The sequence below is a fragment of the Labrus mixtus genome, chromosome 16 (genome assembly GCF_963584025.1).
Source record: "Labrus mixtus chromosome 16, fLabMix1.1, whole genome shotgun sequence".
Taxonomy (NCBI): Eukaryota; Metazoa; Chordata; class Actinopteri; order Labriformes; family Labridae; genus Labrus; species Labrus mixtus.
The window spans coordinates 10,337,591-10,351,767 of record NC_083627.1 but is presented as its reverse complement, the minus strand read 5'-3'; the positions used below and the strand labels follow the sequence as shown (position 1 = coordinate 10,351,767).

The 14,177-nt window shown below is 40.3% G+C and overlaps 1 protein-coding gene across 1 annotated transcript; it reads right to left on the bottom strand.

Annotated features, from left to right (window-relative positions):
- Nucleotides 1-9,842: 9,842 nt before the first annotated feature.
- On the bottom strand, nt 9,843-13,395 carry edn2 (endothelin 2). The gene is made up of 5 exons (XM_061060256.1): nt 13,155-13,395; nt 12,261-12,411; nt 12,036-12,149; nt 11,352-11,435; nt 9,843-11,233 (listed from the first exon to the last, which is right to left on the bottom strand). Exons 1-5 carry the CDS (start codon nt 13,216-13,218, stop codon nt 11,134-11,136), a joined length of 513 nt encoding a protein of 170 aa, XP_060916239.1. The 5' UTR covers nt 13,219-13,395; the 3' UTR covers nt 9,843-11,133.
- Nucleotides 13,396-14,177: the final 782 nt, after the last annotated feature.

The following is a 14,177-nucleotide window of genomic DNA, read 5'->3' as shown; positions in this document are numbered from 1 at the left end:
GCTCTGCAGAGTGTCAGATATATTTGGATTAGAGGAGAAAACAAAGGTGTCTGAAGTTATGGAATTTGTGAGAGTGTAGATTGATAAGATCGAGGTACGAGCCAGTCTCTGAGCTGTTTATAAGAGGATAAACATTTAAAGCAGCATTAGGCCAGTTTCCCCCCCCCAGCATGTACCGTGATGACATGTTAGTGTCTAGGACTGAGAAGGAATTTACCCATCGGAAAATACATTCCTCTGTGAACGAGGTAATTATAATGGTCTTACCTCCCACAGTGTTTGTTCAATGACACGATAAAAGTGGAAAAATCCAACCAGGAGAGGAGCTTGTAAAAAAAAGACGAGTCCAGGGCACATTAGAACAAAATTAGATAATAATGTACGACACATTTAGTGTGCTCGTTCAAAGGATCATTAATCCTACCTGAAGGCCGTTTTAATGTTGGAAGTTTAGCTGGCTAATTGTGTTTACTGCGGTTTGAGGAGGCAGCACAAATGAAGGGTGTTATTGCCATTAAAATCCCCTCCACTTCACCACCCTCTGGTCTTTAATGGGCCGCAGGGGGTTAGCTTCAAGATGAGCGGACAGTTTGAGTCGGAGGTAATTGTTTTGGTTATGTGTGCTGAGATGTGCGTCAGGGTGTTTGCTCTGAGTGAAAACCAAGGCAGTGGATGACACATGTGGCTAGAAGAAGAATTTGATATCATACATTTATTTGAATGTGCATCATACAACTTTCCTGTAAAAATAAAAAAAAACCCTACTTTACAAAAATACATCAGGAGTAGGTTTAATAAAACAAATGGGCCTACATCAAATGTTTGAGAAAAGCTTTCTTTGTGACAGTGGGATAAGTAGATTGATATAAAGTCTTTGTGATTTCTAAAGTTAGGACATTGTTAACATAGCGGTGTGGAATCTGATTGGACAGATTATGCCTATCATCGAATGATAGTTGAATGTCTTTTTTTTGCGCTCATTGATCCATATTCTCATTTAGCAAAATAAGAGTTAAACCAGAAAATGTAACTATTTGTCCTCTAGACTTTGAATAAAAATAATAATCATTTATTCTATGACAGGACTCGATTAATATTTTTTCTCACTCATTGGGCCATCAGCAATTGGACATGTGGCTGCAGGAGCTGGGGATGAAGCCCCCGACCTTTCAAGTTTGGAGAGGACCGACTCTACCACAGAGCCACAGCTGCCCCCACATCCGACTGGTCCTCAAAACCAAGTTCATGATTTTTTCATTTCTCAAGTGTCTTCAGCTATCCGTACTAGCATTCCGTGGCAGCAGACTTTAAAGGTTAACAGTATATAAATGTCTTTGTATTAGACTGATGCCGTCAGTGTGTGTGTGTGTGTGTGTGTGTGTGTGTGCAGATTCAACCACCACAGCATTCTGTCAGACCACCGGCAAAGAAACAAAGAGTTTCACTCTGAGCTTCATTTGGCTAATTACGCACCTTCCACTCACTGTTCCCAGCCTATAGTCAAAGAAACTGATTTAAAATACGAGGTGCTTGCCCCTGCCCTGAAGTATCTACAGCCGGCCAATTGCACACGACTGTGCCTTCAATTCTTGTAGCCAATGAATTCTGAATATGTGGATATCCTGCTTCAGTCAATAACTCCCAGCTGGAATGGAATGATCCTTGTTTCATGAACAGGTGTTTGACTGTCAGATTGGCAGTCGACTGAGGCTCCTTCAAACGAGTCGTCAAAAATTTGACTATTTGGGGTCATCCCTAGATTAACCTAGCATAGCATAAAGACTGGAAATGGGGAAACTTGTTCTCACTGCATTTGGAGAAATAGTCACAAAATGCCAGTAATATTATTTATGAACATGAACATAAAAATGCAAAACATCAACACTTTAATGAAGTAAAATAGAACTTAGATATAACTTAGATAAATAGATATCTGCTTGGATTGGCTGTTTAGGGCTGTGGATGGCTCACACAAACACAGGGACTTTGTACCTGGTAGACAGCACAGGAGGATCAGAACATGTAACTACCCCTACAATTGCACAGTCTGCAACTGAAATTGAAACCATAAACTTGGATAAAATAATGTCACTTGGTTATGTTTTGTCTTTGGACTTTTTACCTTACCAGAATAACACATGAAACTATGAGCAGAAGTCCCCTGGGAATTGGAAAGTGTGTTTGTCTGTTTTGTCTGAGATGGTGATGCGAGTGTTCTTATTTTTGATTTGGGAAAATGGAGCAATTCAGCTTTTGTTTATCAAGTGATAAATTATTAGACCAAACAGAAGTGGATGTCTTTAAGAGAATTAAGGAGGAATAAACGAGGCTAACAGGACCAATAACACATGATTTATTTTAGATTGTAAGACTCTTCAAAGGATCTTTTAAAAAAAGGATAATTGAGTCTTTTAAAGTTAACCCTTAAAGGTAGAATGTGCAACATTTTACACATAAATACAGCAGAAATCCAGTATATCCTGTAAAAGTCTCTCTGAGTCATGACTGTCTACAGTGAGTGAGAAGCTCGAGTCCCGCTGGCTGTGTTGTTGTTGGGCTGTGTTTACGTCATGTTTACATTATAAATGAAACCATACCGAATCTGACAATGATCTCAAACCTCTTCACCACAGTGTGTAACTGTTATACTGAGAATCCTCCTTTCCTTGTTGTTTTATTTGCTCTTTTTTGTATCTCGACCTCATTGTAAACGAGGGAAACCTCAAAAACCTCGGCTTAAATAAAGGTTTGAAATGAAATGGATTTACTTCATTCAAAACAAAGGAGAAAAAAACATTGAATTTTTTACTTTTACCTACAAAACCAAATATATCATAAATTAAATGTATCCGAGGCAATGAACATCAGAGAGTAAGCACAACACAAGCAAAGATCGAGAGAGGAGGAAACAATGTCAGTGAATCAGACACATAGGTGCTGACAGGAAGTGACCAGAGGCAAAGCACAGCTTCTTTAAATATATATATATATATAGCCCCATCCACATCTACATTGAGAGTTGGTCTTGAGAGTCCCAATCAGCATCAAAGCCATCCAAAATACCAAAATATCGTCATCGTCACCATCAAATCCATCATCATCATCATCATCATCATCATCATAGTTATCATTAAGCGTGAAGGTATTCATGAAAGAGCTGGGTCTTTAGCTTATTATAATATTTTTATATCTATATTTCTCTGTCAGTACTGACATCCTCCTGACATCCAGGTAAATAACTTTTAAACAGCCTTTGTAACATGATTAAAACAGGTGAGGGAAATCCTGCTTTTATTCACATACACCTGCAGTGACTCGGTCCTAATGATATGAATCAACAAACAGACTAAAGTTAAACCCAATAAAAACATTCTCGTCAGGCCGTCTGTGACTGTCTCTTCTGTTTTTGTGTTTGACCTTCTCAGAAGATGACGCTCTGTGCTTCAGTAACGACTATATTATAACAAGGACTATATTTCCCTGGAAATGGTGAGAAGGTTAATCTGTTCTGCTGAGCAAACAAACAGGGCTTTGTTAGATGAGGTGTGAGCCGTGAAGGTTTAGGGCTGCAGGACTTTGAGCTTGTCAGGAAATCAAACAAGCTCTACATGCCTGATGTCCATTTAACTCTAATTAATGGACAGACAAAGTGCATTACATCGATTCAAAGTTTACTCACTCCTTCTTTCTCGCTTTAGCTGAGGTCGGGGGGGGGGGGTGCAGGAGATTTATGGCTCTCTTAATGATTACAACAGGTGAGGAAGAACTTAATAAACAACTGAGTGGATACCCCACTGGTAGGAGGAATGGAGGTAGAATTCTTATGGCATGACTTCCGCATGTTTGTCTGCATGTGCAGGTGGATACGCAAAACACAGTTTCCTTATTTGGAAATCTCTTGTGTAGATGACATCAAGAAAGGCATCACCAAAAACGTGACAGGCAGGTTTAAACATTAATCCGCCTTCTGCTCACTTCTTGTTCAGGCCTTCAGATCCTGTCCTGCATTCAGAGTGGAGTTTTAGCCGTGATTTACAAGAAGACAGCCGACTCAACTTTGGTCTGTTTTGTGCAGACAAACAGAGATACCCTTGCATAACAGAGACGTTAGAGACTGAGTTTAATATGTTCTTTGTTCAATTGCTTCCTCACTGACTTGATCATAACGGCTGAAAATATTTGGGCACTGACTTCTGCAGGGGTGGCCAGAGATTTGTGTTGACAAATGTATTTGTGTCTACTTATCATTTTTTTTAGTAACAGACAAGAATGGCAACATTAAATCTTCAAGTTTAAATCTAAGTCACGCTTAAAGAACTTGTAAAAACAAATAGCATGCAAACTCCTGCACACTGTCCAATTTGCAATATTTTTTGGGGTACCAAAACATTGCTAGGTGGTTCATTTGTAAGTGTGCAGGAGCTTGCGTGCATTTTTCTGTAAAAAAGATGTGCAAAGCATTTATTTACAATTTAAAGTGCTAGAAAATAGTACATGTCCTGCACTGACATGTAAAACACTTCAAGCACCCTGTAGCAATCATTTTAACATTAATCCCGCCTCTGAAAGGCAAAGAGCCAATCATAGTTTAGGATTTTGAGGTTGCATCTGGGGATATCACACGCCCATGCCACCCCTCTGGACAGGCCCCTGCATTACCTGAAAAAAACAATTACAAGAGATGTAACCTGTAGTCAGAGTTGGTTTGGTCTGAAGACAAAAAATATGACGAGGAAAATAATCTGGAGGTGTAGAGGTGTGGAGTGAGTTTACAAGAAGTCCGTGGCCCAATCCAGCTCGCTGCTTGAGGCTAAAGCTCCATCCTACACCAGCCCAGCTAGCATACCAAAGTTCTGCCATTAAACCGCTGGCTGTCAGGTTGCATTGTGGGTATTTGTGGATGACAGATAGAAGTACAAGGCTGATGAAAGGTATATGGTTCTGCTGCATTAGTTATAAATCATGTTTATGTTTGGTGAGGTTGAGTACAGAAGTTCTACAACAACAAGTTCATTAAAATGTAATTGTGGTGAAAATACGACATAGATGGAAAAACAAAATGGGACTAACTTCATGCAAACACCATCATTGAAATAACGCCTGTCCACCTGGTGCATGCTAAACATTGTCCCCTTTGCACTTACTCACCCTACTCTGCCACCGTTTTACACGTACTCACCTGGTATACATTTCCCTCCCTGATAGCAGATGGACATCTTCAGCTGTCTGAATGGCAAATTAAGATTTGAATCTGCAGTGTCGCACAGAGGACAGCAGCTGTTTACAGAGCCGCACAAGCCAGGGGTATGTTTAAACGGTTGCAACGTGCGACAGGGTTGCACTGCGAGCGGCAATCACTACAATCGGGTGTACGTGTGCCTGGACACAGAAAGAAAAAATTTGATGACAATCTGAACTATAATGTGAAGAATGCCGTCCAGTGCAGGCATGCCAGTGAGCTGCATTAAGATGTGAAGATGTGTTTACGCAGGAGAAGGAATGTCTGGTCGTCTGAGTCCATTTGTGCCAGAAAAAAAGAGACAGGTCATTTCCCAGAGGAAACAATGAGCACATATACTGTTAAGTTTACATACTGCATGCTGATGAACACTTTGAATGATTACACTGTTGCTGCTTAATGAGTCTCACCTATGAACTCACTGAGGAAGCATCCAGGAATGCTTGCTATTCAAAACAGCCATGTAACTGTTTATCCACTGGACTGTGAGTGATTTCTTTGAAGTCCTAAGACTTGCGGCGAAATGACTGGAAAGTTACACATTTGTCCTTTGAAACTCCACCACCCTCTCTCCAACAGTGCCTGCTTCCTTCCTGCTGGACTTTCTGGTCATGGCTAGACTAGATGTTTTGGTATCAGCAGGCATGTTTGGACCGGCGGTGCTGATAGGCCGGTCTGTCCCCGGTCTATCCCTGCGCGGCAAAGGCCCCAGCAAACAAAACCAGGAAGAAGAGGAATGTACCAACCTCGGCTTTAACTGTAATCACAGCCTGTTGGGACTGGAAGTGCAAAACAGCAAGCAAAAACACAAAAACAAATGATGTGGCAAGAATCTTGATCGTTTACAGGTAATGTCAAGACACATATTGGGTAATATATGAAGCACATTGTGTTGCCTTGTGGATGAAAAGTGCTAATAAAGTTTGACTTGACCTGACATATTTATTTTTATATTTGAGTTAGAGTTTAAACAATCCAGGAGCAATGCCTGTGCAATCAGCATTTTGTTAAAGGCCTACTAACCAAGAGACTACTGTACATGTTTTAATGCTCAGAATATACACTCAACATTCTTGTGCAACATCTACTGAAAACAACTTGTCTTACTGTTGGTGCTTGTGTGCCCCGTGTCTTACACTTTGGTACTGTTCAGTCAAAACTTTAGGCAGTTATTTTTCCCATGACACACAAACATCTCTTTAACAAGGGATCTTGTATGGAAGATTTGTGTATATCAAAAGTTATCTCAAACAAAACTCACATCCTTCTTAGTTTTCTTCTGCATCAAAATCACATACAATGTTTTTGATGTTTTCTAGATGATGTTTGCCATTCACTTGGGAGTGGCAAATACCATTTCTGAACTGTGACTGTGTGGCTGTGTGAGAATCCAGGGATATGTTTAGGTTTGAATTATTGTAAATCAGTAGTTCCCAACCTTTTTTAGTTGCTGACCACACTTTGACTTCACAAAACTCGGGTGACCCCGGACACCCAAAGCACATACAGCTTATTGGTAACATTACTGTAATGTGTTTTCAAAAATGTAATAGCTTTTCTACTCTGTTGCCACATTAAGGCTTGATGATTGTGGACAGAGGAAGAGAGGTTGGATGGAGGTTGGATGTGCATTCCTGCACATGACAGACAGACAGAGTCTCTGCAGGTTTCTTGTTTTGGCATTGGCCGACAGTAGCCTGTATTCAATATATTTAAATATACAATATATTTTTTATTGACTCCAAAATGAGATGAGTGTTGCACATGTGTTTAAAGTATCTCCTGCAACAATGGACAATTATCAATGCAAAGTGAAATGAAGACGCGTTCATGTAATACTCTATGATGGATGACATGAAAATAAATATTCATTTTACACACATTATTCTGCACATCACCTGTATGTGAACTTCACATCACCGGGCTTTCAGAGGAATTGTGCATCCATACATACATCCTTGACTTCGTTGGGATATTTTTCCAGATAATGTGACAACATCAGGTTTTTGTTTAGAAGTTGTGAACATGTTTTTCTTTGAGACCACACTGGGCTGTGTTTACTATAATCCAAAGATGGTTGTCTGCCCTCATCTCTATTGTGTGTTCATATGCTGGCTGTGCGGTTTTCTGTTTACAAAGGTTTCTTGTCCCCAGGTGTCCCTTCAAAAAGAAGTCATAAACTAGGCAACACCACTTGATTTAATAATGTTTTAAAAGCAGAAAAGTTCATCCTCCAATCATTGTTTATCCATTTAAACTGTCCCTCAGTCAAGTGATTTAACTACAGTTATGCAACATGGGTTATACTGCAAAAACAACAGGTAGGCATCAAGGAAGACTTTCATAAACACTTATTATCACACCATCATGATTTACCATCAGCCAGCATGCCAGAGAGTTGAAAAAATAGGGTAACAACGTTTCATAAGGACTCAAACAAAGCTAAACAATGCAGCTAGTGTTATGACAACAGCATGATTAAGTTGCAATCTCAATCCTCCATATAGGCCGTATCAGTTCCCTGTGCACACAGCAGACATGCTCCTGTTTTTCCTTTGTTTCTCTTCCTCTCCCCGGCTCTCTCCTGTGCTTGAGGAATTCAGGAGGAATGCAGAAAAAGCATCCTGTTTTCGTTCTGCACTCTTAGTCAGCTATTCACACTCTGTGATGAACACAGAGGGTCTGAGAGTTGTTGTTTTTTTTTACCGACGTCACGGTAAATAACGACGACGTTACTATGAACTGATGAATGCAACACAGGTGCACATTGTCACTGCATGTCCATCCTTCAAAACCCTCAGCTCTAACAACACAGACAGAAATCCGGACCAACGCCACTTCATTTAAAATTCATGCAAAACTATTTTATTAACCTGGGGTTGACTTAAAAAGCTGCTAATGCCCCACTTTGTCTTACTATCTGTCATTCTTCAAACACTTGACCTGTAACCTCGACATCCTGAAGATAATTCAAGGCCAAAAAGTCTTCTACATCCTCTACAATAAACACTTTCTGAGCTCACATCCCTCCACTAATCTAAAGAAAACATAAGCATGTGGAGCAACAAGGGGACAGAGGGACCATGAGGAGATAACTATTACATGTTTCATCGTGGACAATGACATTCTATATGGAGTAAGCACATGCAACGTATTTTGCCTTTCGTTATTTTAAGGTAAAGCACGACTTCGAAGTAGAATCAAACACCTGATTGTTTTCTGCAGACTCAAGCTTAAATGAATGCATGAAGAGCATCAAGAGATTATTTGACAGAAAATGCAGGACATGATCATGGCCAAAATGTTTGATCTTTCAGGATATAAAATGATACCAACAGCTACAGTAGGGGTGTGTGGTACGAACTGTCAACTTCCACAGTGGGCGGCTGTGGCTCAGTTGGTAGAGTCGGTCGTCTCTCAACCGGAAGAGGGTTCGTTCTCCAGCTCCTGCAGCAACATGTCCGCTGTGTCCTTGGGCAAGACACTTAACCCCGAATTGCTCACGCTGCTTCGTCGGCGACGTATGAATGGGATTAGTTACTTCTGATGTTCTTTACATAGCAGCCTCTACCATCAGTGTGTGGATTGGTAGGTGTGCGATGTGGTGTAAAAGCGCTTTGAGCAGCCAGAAGACTAGAAAAGCTATACAAGCTCAAGTCCAGTTACCATTTACAGTGCATGCAGTCATACGATAGGTTGAATACGTCTGATCACAACAGAAACAAGGCAATCACACATTGCAGTATCATCTCCCCAATCCAGTTGTAAGTAACACAAAATAAAAGGCAGATGCAACAAAACACAAGAAGAAGAAGACGAGTAAGACAGTGAGATGAGCAAGAAGATCCGCTTCGCTTCTTTAAATCAGAAGTCAGCCAGCTCCATTGTTTCCAAAGAGTTTGCAGCAGGTGAGCTGGCTGCCCTTATTGGCTCTGAAGCTCCGCCCATCCAGGAAACACAGAGCCAGGTAGAGGAGAGTGAGAGAAGGAGGGGGGATTTTCAACATCCCCGCTGTTTTTAAAAAAAAAAAAAGCCTCTGGATGTGAAAGGGTCAAAGACATTACCAAAGCGTATACATTTTAAGGCATCGTTCAGGAGTAGAGGACTCCGGATTCAAGTAATTCAAAAGTGCTCCAGCCTCGTTACGATGAATATCTGTTGCTGTTTTTTTGTTGCTTAGCTAGTTATCTGAATTCTTTGGTGTTCATTTGAAAGATAAGGCCTTTGATCAATTGCTAAAGCTCAATGGTAAAAAGAAGTCCACTAAACATGGAAATGACTTGTATTCTGCTTCCAGCCTTTCTTAACATAAATAACTATGTAAAGTAACGCTATGGTTTTTATGCTGTTGTATTCTTTTGTTTTGTTCTTTTGTGTTGCCAGAGCTATAGGCACATTAGTGTGTGGGCATGGCTGCACGGCTGCATGGCTGCATGTTACGTTATATGTCTTAACCACCCCCAGGGACAGTAGGGGTCTGCAGTCAATAGCACCCTTATGTTGGGGGTCACGAGCTGTAAAGTTTGGGAACCCCTGTTATAGAAGATCTGCTGAGTGAAACAGCAATTAAAATGAGTCAAATAACGAAAACAAATTCTTACATTGTCATATTTTCTTCCATTTTTTTTATTTAATTTGCATAGTTCAGTTCATTATTCATACAAATATAAATACATATCTGAATAAGTTAGAGAATAAATAAAAAGTTCTATTTACAATATTTTCTATCATTCAGCATTAAACAGTAAACTTCTGAGCTGGTGACGATCCATCATGTACAGCATTGAGATGTTTGAGGATAAATATTTTCTTGACAACCATGAACTTTTAAAAATGTTTCCATGAGCCGACGACAATCAAACAGGGCAGAGAAAAAGTGCTAGACATGGATAAACAGCCCTTGAAGTGCACAACACAGGTTGAGAGTCATAACTCTCCAGAGGCTAATTACAGAGGAATTAAGGGAACATTTGTCAGAGGGGGGAAAAACTATTGTCGCATTTTTGGCAAGCTGCACATTATTGAAACCTTCTGGCTTATCTTCAATAAAAACATTAAACAGGACATATGCAATAAACACTGAGGCCAACACAATAGAGCTAGAGCAGTTGTTATGCTTTCAGAAAGTATGCAGCATATGGAGCTTACAATGGACCTTGTATAAAGCTAATTGTTTGTGAGATAAATTCCGAATGGATAACCTTCATTTCAATGAAGCAATATGTGCCAAGAGTGAACAAGCTGCCGTTTTCAAGTACTGCCTAGTAATTAAAAATGCTACTTGTTTGTTTGCCCTAAACAGTAAGGCAGGACAACAGATTCCAGCTCTGATACAGAGCAATATCAAACTGGACCAAAGGTCAGCAATGCCCGAATAAACACTGGAAAACAATTCCAAGCCAGAGACAGAGCTGATTTAACTCTGTGATATTCAGCTATCCTCTAATCGTGAGTGATGTTGAGTGGAGGATTTAAAAATGTCCATTCAGATGAGCCGCAGGACTTTTGGCCCAACAGGACAACAGACCAGTGACCCTTTAGTCTTCCTGGACTTGGTTCCTCCATCAGCTTCCTTGGCTTTGTCCTTGGCTTTTAATGGATTCTTCCTTGGCATGTAAGTTCATAAAAGTTCGGAGAGTTCAACAACAAATTTCAAACGTCTCCCCACCCAACATAGATTTTGCTGAAGGGCTTCAGCCTTGATTAGCTGCCAGTCCCTTAGCTCTGCTTTCCTGATCAAACACTGGATGCACTCCCATTTTTTGTTGCCACCTCGGCATCCACAGTAGTTGTTAAAACTCTGCCGCTGTCACTGAAGTCAGCTGGGACGAGTCTTCTTTCCGAGATGGTTGACTCCATCAAGGCTGAGCTGCTTGTCGTGCTTGCCCAGTCCTTTACCTTCTCGTTCTGCTCGGCAGCCTGTTGACTCCGCCTGGGTTCTCGTTTGACGATTGAATCGTTTTTGCCATCGCCATGTTGGACTTGACCACAGATCTAAAGAACACACAAAAAAGAGAACAGGTCAGTGATGCTTCATATATCTAAGAAATCAACGCCATCCACATGCACAACATGGATTCAAATGCTAATGCTTGAGTTCATCTTCATTTACCTGAGAGACTCCAGGAGTTTGTTGCTGTTTGTGCTTTCAGATTCTCCCAATGGACCCACGACATTTGTTCTTAGATCATCTGGGCTGTGGACAGAAAAAAACTCAGCATTAAAAACAGGAAAATAACCCTCACAAAAAGTCTCTCGCAATCTAACCTCTAGACACTGAGGATTTTGTTTTGCATTATTTTAGAACTTGAAGCAAAGTAGGTTCGTGTTACAAAGCAATTCTCTTTGGATTCCAAACTAATATTAATTTGGATGCCTTATGGGCAGGTATGCAGGGCGAGGCTTACAAAACACCACCTCAGATAGCATTTAGAGATAATGACTAATCCATAGCGTCGGATTCATGACCAAAACAGGCAACAAGAATTCATTTCAGGAAAGCAAAACCATTCCAAAAATAGAAGCACTGCTCATAAACATTGGTCATTTCTTTTAAAGGCTTCCAAAGAAATGCGGGCCATTATCGGCAATGTGGTTACTACCCTTATGCTGTGGCTACATTATCACAGGCTGAATCATTTAGCCGCCTCTCCGACTCATCTGCCACGTCAGGGCAGTGTTAAGGCCTGCCACACATGACTGACGCTGAATGGAGACACAGAATCTAAGTCGATCTGATCTGAACATCGAGAAGGCTACGTGATGGGAAGGCCAATGCTTCGCTGTAGACGCTCACCTCGTATGGCAGAATCCGGAGCAGGTTTTATCGGCTTGGTTGAGGCATTCACAACGGTCAGCTGAACGGCGGCGACGAGTCAGGGGACTTCCAAGGCCATAAGGAAGGACTTTACTGTAAATGGAAAACAAAAATTCTCAGAACAGGGAATCTGGGTGCATTCAGCAAAATTTTCACTCAGTCTTCTAAACGTGTTTGCAATGCATCATCGCTCTGTAGGCTCACCTTGGCGTGTTGACCCAGATAATATCCAGGTGGCAGAAGTAGATGCATTCTGTATCATCCCAGTTGTTGCAGGAGCAGCGCTTGGTCCTGCGGTGTGGTTGTGCAGCCTGAGCTGGCAGCTCTGCCCGCTCTGATAAGGGGAGTCCGCAACCTAGAGAACAACAAAGGATCCCGAGATTAAAAAGTGCACATTATTGCTTTTCACCGTGACTGTCTTATCTTGTGTATTTAAGAACTACAAACACTTGTGTGGTTTGACAAACGTGTTTGTGATTTATATTCAGAATAGATCTGTCATACTATGGATCAAAGAACTTAATCCACGTCAAACAACCTTGAACGTTAAACAAAGGAGGTTATATTAATAATTATGTGATATGAACATATATCAAAAGGAGCTCTTGTTTTGAACTTTCTACAGTATGTGGATATTCAAAGTTAAATAAAATAACTGATTACTTTTTTTTTTATTTTAAACCAAATGTTTAGACTGTTACATCCTTCAGCCTGAAATTCAAACCCTGACGCTAACATCCCAACCCAAACAAGGTTGCAAAAAAAAACGTTGCAATTCATTGGTTGAACAGTCAAAACTAACGTTGGGCCCCAGTTTATGTATAAATATTTCTTGAATAATAAAATTAAAAATATTAATTTATACAATGTCACATCTGGTCAATCCATTCAGTTGGATTTTTTTTTGTGGCATTGTCTCTGCTAGGGATTGCTTTATTTCTTCTGTCTTATCTTGAACAAAACATCCATGCAGTATCTTATTTTGGCCATACCATTTTTGGAATAAAAACATCAAAATCAGATTTTGTCTACAGAAATCTCCAAATTTGTCTCAAGTGATTAAAAAAAAAAAAAAAATTTAAAAGCAAAGTAACTCACCTTCTTGCAGAGCTGTGAAGATGATGAATAAAACCAGAGTCTTGCACATGAAGGAAGCCATCATCGTCTCTTGTCTGTTTTGATGCTTGATAGTAGCCGCAGTAGTCTCTCTCTCTCTAAGAGTTCTGGATGACTCTTTAAAGTTGTGTGTGTGTTCAGGCTGGAGAGCAGCAACAGGTGCTTTGTGTTCATGCTGCTGCAAGGACGTCTACTTATACACCCCCTACTGTGAGTGACATCACGCAGGCCCCTCCCACCTTGGACTGTCTTTGCAGAGCAGCGTCGTTACACAACTCTAAAATACTCCACCTGCGCTCCTCACATTCCTGAAGTGACCTTAAGGGGACTGTAGGCGCCACCAACAGGCCAAAAACAGCAAAGAGAACATAAACAGATTTTTCACAGGCTGTGATTCATACAGGAAACTTGTATCAAACCTTCAATGCTTTATTTGTTGAGCTCTTAGTGTTAGCTCGGTGAAAAAGGTCAAATATGACAATAACTTTATTCATAAAGTTTGCCTTAGGAATAAGACAATGCAGCGTAGTTAAAAACACAAATATTAAAATGTATAAATACAAGTTTTAACAGACAAATTAGATTCCAAACATCAATAAAACCCACAAAAAATAAGAACACGGTGAAGAAGTTCGATAAAGCAAACGGTCAAGATCCTATAAAAGTGAGGTAAGTGATGTAAAAGAGGACAGACAGTAGGCTCAGTAAGACCGAGCTGGAGGATCTCAGGCAACAGGTCCAGCATTTAGGAAGTTATCATCTAGTGAATATGGTATAGTGCTTTGGACATTTAATGCTTTAAATCAAGCAGTAAGACCTTAAAATCACTTCTAAAGCTCTAGTACCTTCTAAAGTAAAGCAAGGAAATGTGTAATGTGGTCACTTCTCTTGCTGTGTGTTAAAAATCTGGCAGCAGTGTTTTTATATTTTTTTTATTTTATAAAAGTCTTTGGATGTTTCTCTTTCTGATACCAAACTAAAGTTGTTGTTCTTCTGGATGACAGG